Below are 18905 nucleotides of genomic sequence, written 5' to 3' on the forward strand. Positions count from 1 at the left end.
CAGCAAGATCTTGTGTTTTGTGTGTTTATGTTATGCTATGTCGTTTTTGAGGGTTCAATAGCAAATGGTTGGTGAATATCTAGAAACATAAGTAATGGTGTTGCACAACATAATTGTGTTTTTCCTGCATCAGCCTACTGTATATTTGCTGTCAGCCACGTTCTCAATGTTATGCTTTATATGTAAAACACACATAACCTTCCATTCCCCCTATACAATTAACACTTTTATATAACATTAAAGAGCCCTACCAAATGTTTTTTCATTTGTAACCAATATTGGTCATGTTTTAAAAATAAGCTTTGCAGATTTCCAAATGTGTTTCTGAGGCCACGAAGCTACTGGTTCCCATTCATATTATTACAATAAGAAATTTAGTCTATAGGGATACTGGTCCTTGAGGACGTTGAGCATTTCATTTATTCTGTATTTAATCTGATTGAGATCATATACGGCAAGTGCAAAATAATTTTTTACATCATACACAAATACACTTACAATGCAACATTTCTTTATGGTTTTACAACTGACGCAGTTTCATGTATCTTATTTTATCTGCTCCATGTTTTGGATTCCTTTGTGAAACCTTAGGATTAGTTTAAAGCAATGTTGGCCAATAAAATAATAGTAGAAGGTTAATCTTGTTCAGTTCAGTTGGAAGTCTCTTCAGTAGACATATGAGATCGGGGAATGTCTTCAGAATTGTCCGAGTATCTTTGTCGCTCACAAGGATGATATCTCGTAATCTTCTTCCTCCTCCTGAGATACAGACAAGAACATATGGTAAATATTGTGATCACTGATTATTTGATACACATGCAAATAGATTATAGTGGATATCATCTTTAAACATTTTTTTTCACCTCACTGTCAGTGATATGAGTTGTTGTGTCAGTCTGCTTCAACTTTGTGTAGCCAGTCTTATCCATGACTGTTAAGGAAAGAAAATGTCCCCCTTCCTTCACAAGCATAATCACATCCTCTAGATAATTCTCCTCCACATTTTGTCCATTGACTTCAATCAGTACATCACCCTCAAGTAATCCTGCACGCTGCCCAGAGCCTCCAAAAGCCACCTACAGGGGGAAACAGAAGAATCTAACGTCACATTTGACAAAAAATAATAGCATCAATAATATCTTTGCCTGCTCTCTTCTTTTTCTTTTTGCCTCCACTAAGTGCAATGCAGTATTTCATGCCCACCTGGCTGATGAAGGTCCCAGGACTCTGTGGGACACAGCCCAGGTTAAAGCCAAAGCCCAAAGGACCTTTTTGGAGAGAACAGTGTCTGGGCTTGAATAAGTGTTTTTGTGGTGACTCCTCTGCTGCAGAAGCTGATATGCTGCTCTCCTCTTCTCTCTCAACCGCTCCATCCTCACAGAAGAGGAGAGGTGAAAGACCCAGCTGCAGAAAGTAGGAAAGAAATACTGACCTTTATCTCAATGTGAATTGTTTAGATATGGCGCCCAAATAGTTTTTTTTCTCTTCATTTTTTAACTTCTTGCAACTAAAAATGCAGTAGGATATAAAAGAAACTGTGTTTTGGCAAAGACATGTATCTGGTAAGAGATGCCCACCTGTGTATAAAACTCCAGCCCCTGGAGAGTGATGGTGGTGAGGGAGACGTGTTGTCCACTCAGTCTCACTCTGTCCACAATCTCCTCATGCTTCAGTGAGTCCACTGACTCTCCATTGACCTCCAGGAGCAGCTCTCCATCCTTCATTCCTGCCCTCTCTGCTGGCCTGCCACTGTCCATCTCACGCAGAACATGAGCTATTATTCAAAAATACACAGATAATTAAGTCAAGGGCTAAAGTCTAGATCTCACGTGTTTGACTTTTGCACTCTTTTTGTTCTCTTACATATACGACCTGATGGCGCCTTCTCCAGCCGAAGGAGGAAGCCGTACCCCTCAGGTCCAGAGACCAGTTGGAGTTTTCTGGCTCTATGAGGCAGGTTATGTGGGACAGCCATGGATGGCAGGATGGGCAATCTCCGTCGCATGTAATTCTTCTCACTATCACTGTCAATCACTAGGATGGTCATGTGATCGCCGCATTTTTTCATCTACAGCAAAACATTATTTATTATTGTTAGACCAGGTTGGACATAATAACTCTAATCCTGTAATTGTAAACGCCTTTTGTAAGTCATACATGTTAAATAACCAGTTTTGGAGTAAATGACAGTAAAACAAAGTACAGCAAAATATTTTTTTTTTTGTTTTTTAAATCTTGATTATAAAAACAGGCTGTCTTCGTACCATCCTGCTGAGTGCAGAGTGTGTGAGATCGGACACTGTTGCTCCATTCATCCACACCAGGCGATCTCCCTTACACACCCCTGCCTTTTCAGCAGCACCTCCTGCAACCAGGCTCACAGAGAAGCGCCCTTTCTCTCCTGCAGAGCAGAAACAGGAGTTGAATAACACTGCACAATCTATCAACTCAACACCTTTCTGTTAGACATCCAATGTTAAACTTTAGGAGTAGTGTTACCTTCCAGGGGCGTGAAGTTGATGCCCAGACCTGAGACAGGATCCCTGGTGATGTGGCAGAGTCTAGGTGCTTTGCAGCCCTCCCCCTTGTGTTCTCTGGCCAGACGTCGGAGGTCTTGACCTCGGGACACAGCTTGCTCATATTCCTCCCCATCCAACACTAACAAACATAACTGGTGTCCACTTAGCTTAATTTTACTGGCCGCCTGACTCATAAGAAAATGAAACAGAGTTGCAGTTAGAATCCCATCATCCCTTTGAAGAGACTTCTGTCAGTTTAATCAGGAAGCTCATCTTACCTCGTGGTGAGGGGCATCATCAACATAGCAGTTGTTGACTTCCAGAAGCCTGTCTCCATCTTGAATGCCACTGCACCCCGCCACCCCTCCTGCCACTACATTTCTGAATATGTGACCCTGGCGCCCCCTCTCCACCCGCAGATGGAAGCCATAGGGTTCCCCTTCCTCTCGTCTAAGGACACACAGACGTGGGCTGGGTGTCGACTCTAAATCAGGAAGAGACAGAAGAAAGCTCTCTCTCAGAACTGAGTGTGTCATGGTCTGATACACAGAAGATTATTAGAGATGATTATGCAAAGATACCTGCATCTTCTGTGATGACCATCACTGGGTTGTCTATTCCCTCTTTAGGATTAAATGTAAATTTCCTGCAGAGGGCGATACGGGAGAAAGTTAACTTAAGTTTTAGTTACAAACTAGACTATTCAATTTGATTAATTGGTAGGTATAGGAAAAAAGTAAAGTTCAAAAATAAATTGCACAATTACTAAGTAAATTACTAAAAATGCCAGATTTCTGAGTGCCCACTATTTTATGTAGACCTTCGATCAGTTTTATTATATCATACATTTACATTACACTTTCTCTGGCAGATTAGTTGCACAACCCCACCTGTTGTTATCATTACAACAACTGCATTTATCTGTGAACAGTAGACCTTATCTTGAGCCCAAAGTCTTAAAGGTTACTATGTTCCAAAAGTCAATACATCAAGTTAATTAGAATTTTAAAATTCATGACATGCTGTTTATTCTAAACATTCGTTTTAGGGAGACATGATTGTATAATTCTGTTTTTCAGCCTCAATGTCTCAATGTCAGCCTCAATGCTGTGCCTGATCATCTTAACATTATTGTTTTAAGATGAGCAGTTGACTGACACTGAAATAATGAGGCTATTATCAAATGTATGAACACTTGAGCAAACAATAAGTTAAAAACAAGACTTACTCTGTCAACCCTTTGAGTTCGACCAGACCTTGCAAAAACAGATATCATATGAATTAAATGGCTGAAACACAACGACGTAATATAATAAAAAATAATAATAATAATAGTGTAAAATAAATATAGAATGATATAATGACTAAATTAATTTTCAATCGTTATTGAGCGCTTAGAAACAAAAATCATCATTAACTGTCAATCCCATTATATTGTATTCATTTGAACTTACAGCTCTGTGGACGTCTGCGTGGTTCGCTCTAAACTGTGAGGCAGCAGCTCAACAGCAGGATTTGGGTTTGAGCCTTGCATGACAAATCTGCTGACGTTAACCATCAGCTGAGGCACCATAAAACAGGGTTTGACTTTATGTTATTATCTTTAGTCTTTGCCCTCTCTTAAGGGAGGGAATCAAAGAACTTTGAAAAACCCTAAAGTTGTAAATGTCCGGTGTGGAAACTTGGCAAGACCTGGACCACCAGACACTTCATTCAATCAGCATTTTACATTAATCATCATGTGCTTCTAAGTGGATTATTGTATCAGTAGATATTGATACTTCAGAGAAAATAACAAATGTAAGCCTTCAAGAACAATGTAACTGTCAGTTTGTGATACCTAAAAATCCCTCTTACATAAAGAGCCTTAATTCATCAAATAAGTAATTTATTCACATATTTTTTTGCATATCTTCTAGTATCCAAGTTGTGTACCACAGGGATCCGTTCCGGGCCCTGTCTTCTTCACCATCTCAAGGTTCAAGGTTTCTTTATTAATCCTAAAGGGTACATTTGTTGTTCTGACAGGAGATTCAGCACTCCGAGGTTAAACGTCACAACATTTATGTAAATGAGGTTGTTTTAACCAGAACAAAGGGATCAGATCACATCACCCCAGTGATGCCCTCTTAAGATCTTCCATTGGCTCCCAGTCAGCTACAGAATACATTTTAAAGTTCTGCTACTGGTTTACAAACCACTGAATGGTTTTGGTCCAGAATACACAAATGACATGTTAGTAGAGTATACACCCAGTAGAGCTCTGAGATCTACTGACTCAGGTCAGATAGTGGAGCACAGAGTTCAGACTAGACATGGTAAGGGCAGCATTTAGCTGTGATGCTGCACACAACTGGAACAAACTACCAGCAGATCTGAAATCAGCCCCAACTGTGAGCACTTTGAAATCCAGGTTAAAAACATTTTTTTCTTTCATATGCTTATAGCTGAGCTCTTTTTAATAACTTTAAACATTTTTTTCTTTTACTTTTTTATTCTTCTTTGCTCCTGTTTTTTTGTTTTTATGCTGTTTTAAAAAATGTTTTGTCTTTAAAGCATTGAGTTGCCTTGGTATGAAAATGTGCTATATAAATAAAGATGCCTTGCCTTCTCTGAGTGAAACATCCAAGTGTTCATCCAACTGTGTTGCTCATTCTGTTCAATAAACCATGGAGAAATCACAACTCTCTCTTAATGCAGTGTGAGATATCAATAATATACTGGTCCTTAATATTACAGAAGCAGCTTCCGTCTGAGCTGTAGAGAGAAGACCATTGAAGCAACTGTTGTCTCAGAACTGAATTATGGGGATGTCAACATGCTGCTGCCTCCGCCCTGACGCCCCTCTACTCTCAGGTTCATTACTGGTCTTAATTCTAACACTCACTTCAATCTATGTAATACTGTTGTTTGCCCTTCTTTGTCTGAGAGAAGTAACAACTAGTAGCACTTACTCTGACACCGTCTCTCACTGTTTATCTGTTCGGTTCATCATGTCGGTGACACTGAGTCCTTGACACAGTGTCCAATAAAAACAATTGCGTAGCACACTTAGTAACCCTCTGCTCCAAGGTAAAATCCATCTCCCACATCCCATCGACAAGGCTGTGAAGCCCCTCTCCTGAATAGCTCATACCATAGGCACTTCAGTGCAGCTAATGGGTCACTGTTTGATTTTCCCCCACCATAAAGCTTCTTTTTATTGTCCTAGGGCATAGCTGTCCTATATACACACAAGGACAGGCTGCTAGAGCTTGTTGGGGTAAAAATTCTGAGTAATGACCAAAATTAGAAAATACATCAAAATACAAAACACTTTTGAAGCATCTATCCGAATGGATAGATTGAATTTGTTCAACAAGTCAAGTTATAGAAGTCAATTTTCTATTTAAAAACCATTACATCAGAGATATAGACGGTGGTTGTTAACACTAAATTGGATCCTAAATGAAGCACAGTAGAACAAAAAGACAGCACAGGCATAAGACATACATTCAAAGAAACAAGATATGATCAAATATAGGGAAAGAAAGGTCGACATAGATGAGCCAGCGTATTAGAGCTGGAAACAAAGATTAGGAGATGTTGAAAGGTGTTACCTGTTGATTTCATGTTGTGTCTCTTTCCCATCTGGGCAGAACAGCAGTCACCCACACACAGGGGTGAAACAGTGGGAGTGTAAACGTCCAAACATTTATTCTGACCACAGAGACTCCTCCCTTTGAGGGACACCAGGCTTAATGTTTAATCTGTGTGTGAAATTTTGAGCACACATACTTGTGTGTAACGTCTGCTTCACATTGTACCGTGGACTGAAAGTACAAAACACATAACAAGATTGTTCCCTACTGTTCTGTCTTAATGAATGCTTTCATTTTTGTTCTTATGTTACAACTGTGTTTCTATTTGGCCCCACAAGAAATACACCCAAGAGTAAATATCGCTGTCAAGGCCAAAGCTTGGTGATAACACAAACAGACCCACATTCCAATTAAAAAATAACACACAAGTGATTCATAGTTCAGCTGACTGAGGAGAAAAGAAACAAAATGAAGAAAGATTTTGTAAAAGTCAGCATTTAACATAGGCCCTCATAATTCTGTGGATAAAATGTTACATAGATATGAGGTTAAAGATCTTCCAGCACCTTTAATGTCACAAGCTCCAGATTTTGGAAATTATAAGAAATGCTTTTCTGTGTGCTAGAACTTCAAAAAAAAAACAAATAATAAACCATCCACATGACAGCACTCACACACTATGTTTCCATGACACACTGACATTCCTTGTAAAGTGCTTTTAAGATCAAAAGGAGAAAATATATCTGAGATCTTAGTGGTTATCAGAATCAGAATCAGAAATACTTTAATCATCCCAGGGGGAAATTATTTTTCCTTGCAAACTCCAGCTATACAAACAACATATTAACAACAACAACAACAATATTATACATAGAAGTACAAGTATCATATGTACTTTTGTTTGTTCTTATTTACAAAGGCATTCTTGGTAAAATTCCTACCTACTTTTCTTTTAAATTTGTCCTCTGGAAATTACAACTTCCATTAACATGATTTTTTGCATTTTTTATCTTAAGCTTCAAAAATTGTAACCCTGAATGAGTTAAAAACTATCTGTGGGGCAGTCTGTGTGCAAATGTTTTGTCTGATCGTTTTAATGTTTCTCAAATCCATTAGCTTTCATGCTAATTGTTGAAACTCTGTGTTGCTGCTATTCTTGGTCAGGTGTCCCTTGTGAAAGAGATCCTCAACCTCAGTGGGACACTCCTGGTTAAATAAAGGTTAAACAATTACATCAAATATATCATTTATGACCAATACAAATTCTAATGACCCAAAACTACAAACTGTGCCTTTCACTGCACACACATGCATGTGGGATGACCCCTCGCCTACTTTTGTGTCTAACAGGCAGCGAGAGTGTGTGCATGTGTAGCTGTGCATGTGTGTGCGTGCGTGCTTGCGTGCGTACTTGCGTGCGTGCGTGCGTGCGTGCGTGTGTGTAAACAAAAAGGTTTTATGTGTAGGGATGATACTTTCAATTCACGTTAATTTGTACTGAGTAAAACTGGCATTGCCACCTTTGAGCATGACAAATATTCAGATGCTGTTAGGGAAGTACTACATACATGGATTTGGTCACAAATCCACAGAAGTACTCCAAAATTTGCTGGTACCAAGTGGCTCTGAGAGTACATGGCACAATAGAGGCTCAACAGTGGCACTGCAGCATGTCCAGAATACTGTAATACCAGAACTTGAAATTACTCTGTAGACTAAAAGCACTATGAAGTGTGGACATTTGTTCTTAGGGGTCTTCTGTTACCCATCAAATTGCACCAAGGGCATTTATTTTCTTTAATAGTGTCACTCATTTCAATAGATAAAAATATATTTATTTTTATTTATAATTCATTCAACCATGAAAAAAACATTATTTCCATTAAAAAAAATCTCCTTTCCAAAAGTGTCCTGGGCCGAGGCAGCAGCTAACAAAATCTAATTGAGGCCACTAGATGGCAACAAATTCCAAATAAATAATGTACTGTGTGTACTGAAAACAGCTTTACCATTTTTATTGAAATTACATGTAATTTCAAATGGAAAATTGTTTTTGTTGTTACTTGACCATATTCTAGTATTTGTGACAAGCTAAGAAAGCATGCTTTTAATTTTCAGGGAAACTTATTTGAACCCAATACTGTAGGTTTTGAATCCTTTTTTATACAGTCTATGGATTTAGTACAATGATGGCAGCTGACTCGTACATACAATTAACTAAACTGCAAAAACGGTAACAGGTACCAGCTTTGAGCAGGTCACCTTTCATGTTTTACATCAAAATGACTTGGCTTTATTGGTCTCTCCTCTAACTGATATTTGTAACCAGTGACAAACTATTCCTCCTCTGGCTTGCAAGGTGCAAAGGCCCACACACAGTCAATTAGTAACTTCACCTCCACTGATGTTCAAAGGTGAGGCTACAATATACCTTGTTTGTGAAAATGAAATGAAAACCCAATGACCCGAGATGATTTGTGCAAGCATTATTTAGAAGCATGTGTGTTTGAGTTCAACTCAGATGGAATATGTATGAAAAATATGTACAAGTGTATGAGAGGGTGGTCATATGACAATAAAAGAGGGAGCTAATGAATGTCAAGCAGAAAGCGTGTGTGTGTGTGTGTGTGTGTGTGTGTGTGTGTGTGTGTGTGTGTGTCTATACCACTGCTGTCCTAGCATGTTTGTTTTTTTTAAATAACCAAGGCACTTCAACAAAAACCTTTATTTTCTGAAAAAGTGAGCAACATTAGAGAACAGTAACCATTGTGTCAGAAGAGAAGATTTCAACAATGTTTTCTTCGGGCTTCTTCCAGAGATTCTCTATGGGGTTTAGATCTGGACTCTTGTATGAGAATTGCAGGGATGATTGCAGTGAAGGTGTTGCATTTTGCTGAAGGAGGTTCACATAAACATTTGCATTCACCTGCCATGTAGCTGTACAAGAGGCCCAAACCATGACACTTCCTCCTCCAAATGTAACCTACTTCTTTACACACTTTGGGTTCAGTCTTTCCCCAGTCCTACGCTGAACATAATGTTTCCCATCAAACACAAATAAATTATAGGTACTCTCATCACTGAAGTCACTCTGGATCAGTTCTCCTCTGTCCACACAACAAGCTCCTCAGCAAAGACAAGTCTTGCCTTTTTATTCTTTCTGCTGATGAGAGGTTTGGTCACTGCAGAGTGGGCTTTCAGTCCAAAAAGTCTTAAACGGCGAGACACTGTATGCAGAGACAGCTCCTTGCCCTGTTTAGCAGTGAACTGGTGGGCAACTCCAGCTGCAGTGTTGAACCGATTCCCCATTGAGAGTTTTCTCATACTTCTGTCCTCTCGTGCACTTGTTACACGTGGACGACCGGCCTTTTTGAGGGACTTTAATGAATCTGTGTCCTTGTAAAGTTTCAATCTTCTTGAAATCACAAACTGTGAACGCCAAACCTCTCTCTGATGGCAGAGAGGGTCACCCCTTTGGTCTTCATCTGGACAACCTGCTGTCTCGGGGTTCCAGTCTCCTTAGAGCAGCTCGCCATCTTGCAAAGTAACCAGGAGAGCTGCAGATAAACAGGGTGTGTCCCACAATTAAGTCAGTTGTCACCAGGTGCCAGATTAACACCAATATCTGGGAGGGATCTGAAAGTGTTCTCTAATTCTTTCTACTGTCTACTATGCCTCTAAGTTTCCCTTATCTAGGGCCTTGACACCCCCACGGATAGTGTTGTCCCACTCACAGAGTCGAGTGGCATCAGAGAGAGAGAGAGAGAGAGAGAGAGAGAGAGAGAGAGAGAGAGAGAGAGAGAGAGAGAGAGAGAGAGAGAGAGAGAGAGAGAGAGAGAGAGAGAGAGAGAGAGAGAGAGAGAGAGAGAGAGAGAGAGAGAGAGAGAGAGAGAGAGAGAGAGAGAGAGAGAGAGAGAGAGAGAGAGAGAGAGAGAGAGAGAGAGAGAGAGAGAGAGAGAGAGAGAAGAAAGAATAGGGCTTCCATGGGATCCTGTTCCGGATCCAAGTGTCAGTCCCACTCAGCCATCCCCGATGGGATCCGCCCTAAGAAGACAGGAAGACTCAGAGCTCCCATCTGTGCCTAAATCCTTGCCAAAGCACTGGAGTCTAACCGTCAGAAATCTGTAAAGGAGACAGTTACCTTTTTGTAAGCATGAACCCACATATCTCAAGTCCATGCATGGCTGCTCTTCTGGCAACTTGACTCATCCGTGAGCTGCAGGGGATGAGATACAACAGGGACATCTTATTAAAGAGTCTATGAGGAAAGTCAGGGCTAAAGGCTGCAGAACCACCAGAGCTGCCCTTCTTTTTGCACGGAGCCTGAGGCTAATCTCAGCCTCAGTGTGCCTGTGTGACATCCTTGCAGAGAGTCCAAAGGCTACTCTTTTATCGTGACACACATGGCTTCTGTGTTAGTGTCTGAGTCTTGTGTTTCCTCAGTCTGCGAATCCATGGCAACAGCAGCGTGAATGGTCTATTCAGGCAGGCCTCCACTACACCCCTCTGCCCCTGCGACTAGATCAGCAAACAAATTGCATAGTTGGTTTGGTCCAGGTTTATTAGACAGGTCCCAGGTGGGAGGGGGAAATAATCCTGGGAAATAATAAAAGGGAAAATTATGTTTATGCTCCATGCAGTCCTCTGTCACCTCAGTAGTGACTGGACTGAAATGAATTTATTTGTGGTTTTGAGTATTTATTCGTGATTGCTTGCTCTAAAATGTCACCACTTGTATAACTAAATATTGTAATTAAGGGGGTTGATACATACATTGTAGATAGATAGAAAGATAGATAGATAGATAGATAGATAGATAGATATACACAGTATGCATGTATTACCCATTCCCTCAAGGGTCATCACAAAGCTCAAGGACCTGAGATTAAACATCTCACTATGCATGTGGATCCTTGACTTCCTGACTGTTTGACCCCAGGTGGTGATGAAAGACACACCTCTTCCACACTCACACAACTGTGTAGCCACTTTCGACTCCAACACCTGATCACAGATAGCGATGAAAGGGCCTACCTGAAAAAAGTACTTGATCTACTGGTGTCAGGACAACAGCCTACTCATGAACGTCAGCAAGACTAAAGAAATGATAGTGGACTCTGGAGGAAAGCAGGTCAACGGGTCCTTAGTAGAGAAGATGGACAACTGCAAGTACCTTGGTGTCCACATCACCAAGGGCCTGACATGGGTGCTGCATACTGACTCAGTGGTGAGAAAGGACAGGCAGAGGCTGTTTTACCTTAGACACCTGATGAAATTCCAGGTATCCACTCAAATACTGAGGGATTTCGACACTTGCATCATTGAGAGCATCCTGATGGGGAACATCAGTGCCTGGTACAGAAACAGCACCAAACAGGGCCATAAAGCCCTGCAAAGAGTGATTGATTCGGCTGGATATATAGTAGCCCCCCCCCCCCCAAAGGATATTTATACCAGACACTGCAAAAATAAGGAGAATAGGAGAATTTTCTCCCTGTTAATGTCAGGAAGAAGATACCAAATACAACAGACCAGCACTGACAGGCTCAGGAGGGTTCTACCCTCAGGCCACTAGGATCCTTTATGAGGACACTGCCTAAGACTGCCAGGTTTACGATGCAGGAGGTGTTTCTTGAACATTTTTGTAAACTATACAACACTTCCCCTTAACATTTGATTGTGAAATGTTTTTGTCCGTTTTTTTCTTCTTCTTTTTCGAGTAGCTTTGGCCAGAGCTTCACTCTGGAAGGATAAAACTCCAGATGTTGTTTGGTGGACTCTGGGGAAACACCGTAGGACATTTCAACATCATTTCTAGCCCAGGATAATAACATGCCATGCATTTGTTCATTGACTCGATTTTTTTTTTTTTTTTTCACAAGTTAATGGATATGTAATGTTATTGTTTGGATCCACACAGACACTGCTCATTTTAAAACACAGATAAGATCATTTAATAGATATTAACGCAATGAAACATTGTGAAAAAAACAGTGTTCTGGATGGTAGTTTTACTCCCATATCTCCCCATCTATCATTGAGACAAACAATAGTCTTCTCAGATGGCCATTGCTTCAACACAACTCTTCTTAAATAGTGGTCTATTTTTTTAGATCAAAAAATGTGTCTATAACATGGTGTCCCTGCAGGGAAATGTTTGGGGATCATGGGGACGTGATTGACAAATGCCATGGACTCATTTTCCTGCCATCACTCTTTTCTTCAGAAGTCATATTTGCTGGCTCAGCAGAACGACATCTCTGCTGAGAGGTCAGTTCGTTTGAGGAACAGTTTTCCCAGCATTCGGTTTTAAATTGAGCAATAACGTTACATCCTCTGCCAACAGAAATTGTGGATGTAAAAAAGGGAAATGATGACTTGTGCACGCTCCACCCAACAGATATTGCATGATTCTGACCAAAACACACTCTGCTTACACACTGTGGTGCATATGTAATTTCATTAAATTCTATTACCTATCATTTCTATTTCTCAAATTGTCTTGAGCAAATGACATGAACAGGAGCTTATTTCTTAAATTTGAAGTTACATTTTGATGTAAGAAGGATGTATGAGTTCTCGTACAACATCATCATTTGCTTTGCTTGTAGTTGTCAGTAAGAACCTGTGTGCTTCTACTCGTGTCATGAAAACAGTTGTGATAAAGGCTGCAGTATAGTGGGGCACTACCACACATACTGCATGCACTTGTTAATGTACATAACAATGTTTTGTTGACAAAATGTCATACGTGTAGGTTAAAGTTTATTCCTTTAATAATAAATTGTGGATATCTCCATTCAATTCAATTTTATTTTATTTATAGTGCCAAATCATAACAAAAGTTATCTCAGGACACTTTAGAGGCTAGGTATAGACCACACTCTTACTGACTCTACTCTATTTAAATATCTAAATTGGCCTGCATGGTGATTTAAGATCATATGTTAATATAGGATGTGAAGCATGGCGGCTGGGAGCATATGAAACCTAATTTAAACAGGGGTGAATTGTATATACCATATATATATATATATATATATATATATATATATATATATATATATATATATATATATATATATGTGAACAAGACAGATGAATTTCTGCTTTAAGTCAGAGTGTGCTGATTGGCTGAGAAGAACAAGTGCACAACACGTAGCACTGACGTTAATTTACAAAGACGAATGATGTGGCAAAAATCAAAGGGCGAATAGAAAGAAATAGTTCCCGTTTTACATTTATTATTGTATATTTTATGTTGAAACTTTGGGTCGCTGCTTAGTATTTCAAATAGAATGTCAAATACATATCAAATGCACTCAAATGTACTCACGAAATAGTAATTATACACGCCGTGATGCACTTTTAAAAAAGTGTGACTCGGTATCCCTCCGCCTCATCGAGTGCTCTTCCATTTCCGGGATGTTTTCTCTGCAGACCAACCTCCACCGCCATTGCAGGTCCACAGAGTCGGTGTAGTGGCAGTCGGTCGCTAGCCAGGGGAAGCCCGCAAGTCAACAGTTCAGGGACGAATAAAAAAAGTAGCATTGCACCGACAGCACGTATTACACAAGGTTTAGAAGTAATTCATCTGGACTTTAGACTAGAGGCCCCCTGGCTGTGCGGCGAGGATCTGAGAGAAGAAGTCGTAGTTTGTTAGCATTAGTAGAAACCGGAGGAGAGAGACAGAGAGCGGAACCGCCATGGCTCAGATACTGCCTATTCGCTTTCAGGAGCACCTGCAGGTATGTGGATGAATGGATGGTTACATTGTCAGGTCAAGTTTGACTGTCAGTCGCAATCCAGTACCAGATCCTCACTGAGACTTTTCAAACACAAGTTACGGATTGCTAACAAGCTCAGTTAGCTTCGCGAGCTATGCTAACTAGCTTGGCAGGGTGGATGACGTTTATCTTAGCTAGCATCTAGCATTCCTGCTAACACTCTGGCCAACCGTTATAGAAATGACGAAAGCCTGTAATGCACACACAGAAGGCTGTATACATGTCGATATTAAGCCGTAATAAGAAATGTTGTGTTTCGAGTTGTAACACTTCATTCAGAGAAGAGTATTAGTATTCTATGAATATCGTGATAGCGGTGCAATAGTACAAATGGGCTGTCAGTACTGCGTTTGGATGAATGTTAGAACAACTTAAAGTTTGAGTTATTCATTATCTTAATACCTGTGCTGACATTGTTAAACCGCATTTTGTTCACCACTTGCCATGACAACAACGTGACAGTGAAATGAAAAATGAAAATATTTCCACGTTTCCGAAGCTAACGTCTGCGTATTTATTCCAAAATGTGCATAACTTTGAAAATGATTAGCCCACCTCAGGAGGATATCACGTTGGCTGGTTGTAGAAACGGTCATGTGGTCGGTGGCTTGTCAGATGGCTTTCCGGCTACCCATGTTGAATGACTTTGTCAACTTTGACTGAGGCTGAAGTTTAAACACACTGAGAATGACTTTCTTTCTTTTGATCTGAGTCTCTTGTCTGTTAGGAAAAAACCCTCCCATCGATATGGTAGTAACAAAGCTGACATTTCAGCAGGTGTTTTCCTTTCATTGTGGTGTTTCACGGGCCTATGTGCTACTATATGGACTGGTTTAAATGGCCACACCTTTACTACCGGTATAACCCCGATAAAACTGCCAGTCGATCAGGTTGAGGAAGTGGAAACATCCATGGCTCTCAAAGCTTATGCACTCGAGTGCTGACTTTTAAGATGTAATACATAAATTATAGTAACTTTTTTCGTTTCAGTCAAGTCTCAGATGAGACTATCTCTTGGCTTCAAGAAAACCATTTGTTTATTCAATCTTTTTATTTGTTTTCTAGCCTGGTTTGACCATAAACCGCTCTGGCTCTCACAGGCTTATGACACTGAGGCCTTTGGGCTAAATGTAGCCAATTTAATAGTGATCCAGGCTGTTTTCATTGTCTCTCGAGCTTTCCTTAATTTCTAAGAGGTTTTGTCTCTGCTCGACGCAGTATTATTAATACAAGTATAAATTTAATACTGATCGCTGTATTGCGGTCAGAGGTCAGGGACAAACTCATTGGAGTAGATTGTGACTTTTAATTTGTGACATTTAAGGAGTGTGAATGTTTGTTTAAACTATAATTTCTTCCTACTACTACAAAACTATCACATTTCTTACAGGTCTTGTGAGAATAGCAAGGATGGGTTGATCCTGTTTAAAACAGGTGGATGCTATCCTAAGATCAATCAAAACATTCCCTGAAGTCACAGTGCAGCATAACACTGTTGAAAAGTTAATATGTAGGCATATCACAAGATATAATATGGAAACCGAGCCTCACAGAGCCATGCAAAGCTCTTTTGTGCATGCCGTTGTTACAGTGAATTGATTATGGAATGATGTTTGACTCCTTTGTTAAGTCCCCTTGATTGCATGAGTGGGAGTTGAAAGAGAGAGCAAGACAGACATGGTGAATTACTGTGGGTACGGTGAATCAAACTAATATTTTATCTGAAGATAAAAAAGGGAAAAGATTGCACAATCATGTCCTGACATATTATTGCAGTGAAATTTTGCTGGTAGCTTTTTAATTTAACCATAAGGTTTCACCCAAGGACCATTTTAAACTTTCTGCATTTTATTCAGATTAGGCCTGTTTACTGGACTGTACTACTTCTTATTACATAACATACTTCTGTGATATGAACCGTGTACTTTTGCTGATTTGTGTCATTGGCACGTGACAAGGTCATTTTGTGTGACTAACCAACTCCCAAGAGATCTCTCACTAATGCATGACCTGCATATGCTGTTTCATGTATGTTTCACACACATCATACATCACTTGAGTAGATTATGCAGAGTATTAGAGCTTAACAATATGACTGAAATTTGTATTGGGATAAATTGTCACAATTCTGTAAGTCTGTACATTAATCTTGTCACAAGAGCTCCCAGGTAGCAGGAACTAATTTCAGTTTCCTGTATATAAAAGCTCTTTCTTTTTCACAACATCTTAACTATTAATTTAAACTTGTGCTTTGACCAAATTTGCACCAAATGTTATAACACAATTCAAGGAACTTATTTTTTGTACAGAGATTAAGATGCTATTTGTAGTTGTCTTGAGAAGTTCATGTTTACCAATATCAAATCAAATCTCCCCTGGAGCTGTCCATCTTTGTTTGTGATTGAGGCTAACCACAAAGAAGTATCAAGGGCTGGGTTAAAAGCGTATTGTCCGGTAATTTGAAATTAGGTTAAATTTGTGATAAAACTCTTATATAAAGATATTGTACTTGACTTGTTGTCATGTCTAAATGATAAGTTTTACACAAGACTGTTGTCACATTGCGATTTATTTTATAAATGGTCAAAAATGTCAATTTGTTGTATCCCACCTTTTTTAATGGACTAAAAGCATGTATAACCTTGATCTGTGCTCTCTCTTTCTCTCCCCATATTCCTCCCTTCCTCTCCCTCAAACTTTGCAATTTTGTATACTCTGTTATCCGGTCAACTTGCATAGCTTGCAATTTTATATATCATCCATTTATATAGTGTAGTTCAGACTCTAGTTAAAGGACTTTAATTGCACAGGTGTCAAGTAAAATACCTGAAACCTGGAGCCTCACATCTTCCCCGCGCAATATAGTATATGCACTCAGTTTGTAAGTTTTAAAGTTAAATACCAAAAGTAGCTCCTACTACCCAGGAGCTTATCAGTGTAAGGGATAACCACAGAACCAGAGGAACCAGTATCAATTTAAGACCGGTCCTTACGCCAATCCTACCTGGGAAATGGCCTGGGAATGTCTATAATTATTGTAAATGGCTCTTGATCCTGTTTATATAATGGCAACATGGTGCCCATTCTTTGTTTGACAAAGGCTCCTTTTGCATATAGTATTTAGTAAGCAGGGTTTATCAATCCATGTATACTTTCCTGTGCCAAATAGGCACACTGATTTGTGGAGGGAAAAGCTTAAACTTATCACACAGTGCGTTAGTTCAGCACAGTATTTCACATACATGTCCATGATGACATGTCAATTTATTTTCTGTGCATATGTGAATGTTTTGTAAGTTTACACTGCAATGTGTTATGTTTACATGTCATCAGTAACTCTCCAGGCTAAACCAATACAAACAGCCACTGAGGAATAAATGTTAAATAATGAATAGGTAGAAAAATATGTAGTTCACATTTTGGAGGGAAGAGTCTCTTCAGAATACTTAGCAATAGTGCTATCATGACATAACAGATATACATATACATACATTTATTTGCATCACTTTTTCTTCTTAATTTAAGTGTTTACTAGGCTGTCTTTCCTAACGAATATTTTCCTCAAGTTATCTGAATTTCTTTTTTTAGGGCTAACATAGGCTAACATTAAAATAATAAACCTTTCTTTTTATAGTAAACGCCTATTAGAAGTTACTGCATTTATTAAGTAGCAGTTAACTTTGTGAATAAAATATTATAACCAAAAGGATGAAGCGAGAACCTGGCCAGGCCACTAAAATACATTTTACCAAGCATCAGGTGGACGACAGAGCTACTGTATGTATGATTGGGGAACACCATTTTATCCAAGGAAAGCTGTGATCAAACTTTACACCTTTTCCTAGAATGCTGATATGAGTGAAAGAGAAGAATAATGTAATTGGCAGTTATTCCCTGAATACTTTGGAAAGATGGGGCTTGAGATTTGGCAATACTGACAATAAATGCATATAGTTCACATATATTTCTGTTGGTGTTTGACAGTAAATTTAATTTGCTTGTGGCACATACCTGTATCTCTATATTCCTACTGTTTGCTTGGTGGGAAGCCAGTAGTTTATGGTGTCATGCTCTTTAAATATCACCTTACAAGGCTTGCATGTTACACTTTGAACTGTGCTAGTAACTGACCAGCTGATATCTCGTGACAGGCCGGTGGGGATACAGATCTGCTGTACACTTGACATTCTGCAGCACTGTCTAAATGTAAGATTAAGCGTGCATTTGTGAGAAAAAGGAAACTGCAGTTCCAAAACCACCTCAGCAGAACTGGCCCGGAGTGGGGATGGATGGGTTCAAGAAATGTATGCATTCCTTCCTTCTCTGCCCCTTCTCTTTATCTACCAGCAAAAGCAGCACTATTGCTCTTTACCCCTGAGTTAGTCACATGTCTCCCACCAGTGTCACATGGTAGTGGAGGAGGCAGCACTGGGCAGGCCTGTTGTTTCAGTCCTGGTAGACAATGGGTCCCTGGTTTCCTGTTGTGGAGCACTGCAATGAAGTGCTGCAAGCCTCAGCACATTACATAGCACATCCTTCCCTGCCCTGCCTTGAACTGTACATGTGCAGGGCACTCATAAGGTTTTTTCTGCTGAGCAAGATGCTTCTTTCCTTTGAAGGAAGAGCATACAGGTTAAATCAACAGCTGGGACTCATTTGGGGTAGTTGAGAATGGTTCAAATGTGCAGGCCGATTTCTTATTTCTGCACGATTCAGAAGCTATCATGAGCTCTGTTTTATGATTTTTACTCTGTTTGACTGAGCTTTCGTACGAAAAGGCATGTGTCCTTTGGGCTGGATGACTGTTTGCTATGGATCCGTTCAGAGGAGCAAAAAACCACCCTCACTAGGGCTGCATGATGCATCACTTACTGTATTTGTGTTTGCAAGAGTTGCTTGGGAGCTATAAATGTATGCCTGATTTTGCATCAGTTGCATTGAAGCTCACAAGGGTCCACATGAAAAATAATAATATATATATATATTAAAATATACTACTTTTAGATAGATACTTTTAC

The 18905-nt window shown here is 39.7% G+C and overlaps 2 protein-coding genes across 2 annotated transcripts in view; one reads left to right on the plus strand and one right to left on the minus strand.

Moving 5' to 3' along the window:
- Window positions 1–723: 723 nt before the first annotated feature.
- On the minus strand, window positions 724–9636 carry nherf4b (NHERF family PDZ scaffold protein 4b; the record flags this gene model as incomplete). The annotated part of the gene is made up of 10 exons (XM_083927329.1): window positions 724–759; window positions 864–1076; window positions 1204–1404; window positions 1578–1774; window positions 1864–2068; window positions 2265–2401; window positions 2500–2704; window positions 2798–3003; window positions 3101–3165; window positions 9545–9636. 10 exons carry the CDS (start codon window positions 9634–9636, stop codon window positions 724–726), a joined length of 1557 nt encoding a protein of 518 aa, XP_083783455.1.
- A 3915-nt stretch (window positions 9637–13551) lies between these two features.
- Window positions 13552–18905, plus strand: part of cltca (clathrin, heavy chain a (Hc)) — a 38543-nt gene continuing 33189 nt past the window's right edge. Inside the window, exon 1 of the mRNA XM_083927021.1 lies at window positions 13552–13848. Within this exon, the coding sequence (XP_083783147.1) occupies window positions 13807–13848 (42 nt within the window). The 5' untranslated portion in view covers window positions 13552–13806. The remainder of the gene's footprint in view (window positions 13849–18905) is intronic.

The sequence above is a fragment of the Echiichthys vipera genome (assembly GCF_963691815.1).
Source record: "Echiichthys vipera genome assembly, chromosome: 14".
In the NCBI taxonomy this organism is placed as follows: domain Eukaryota; kingdom Metazoa; phylum Chordata; class Actinopteri; order Perciformes; family Trachinidae; genus Echiichthys; species Echiichthys vipera.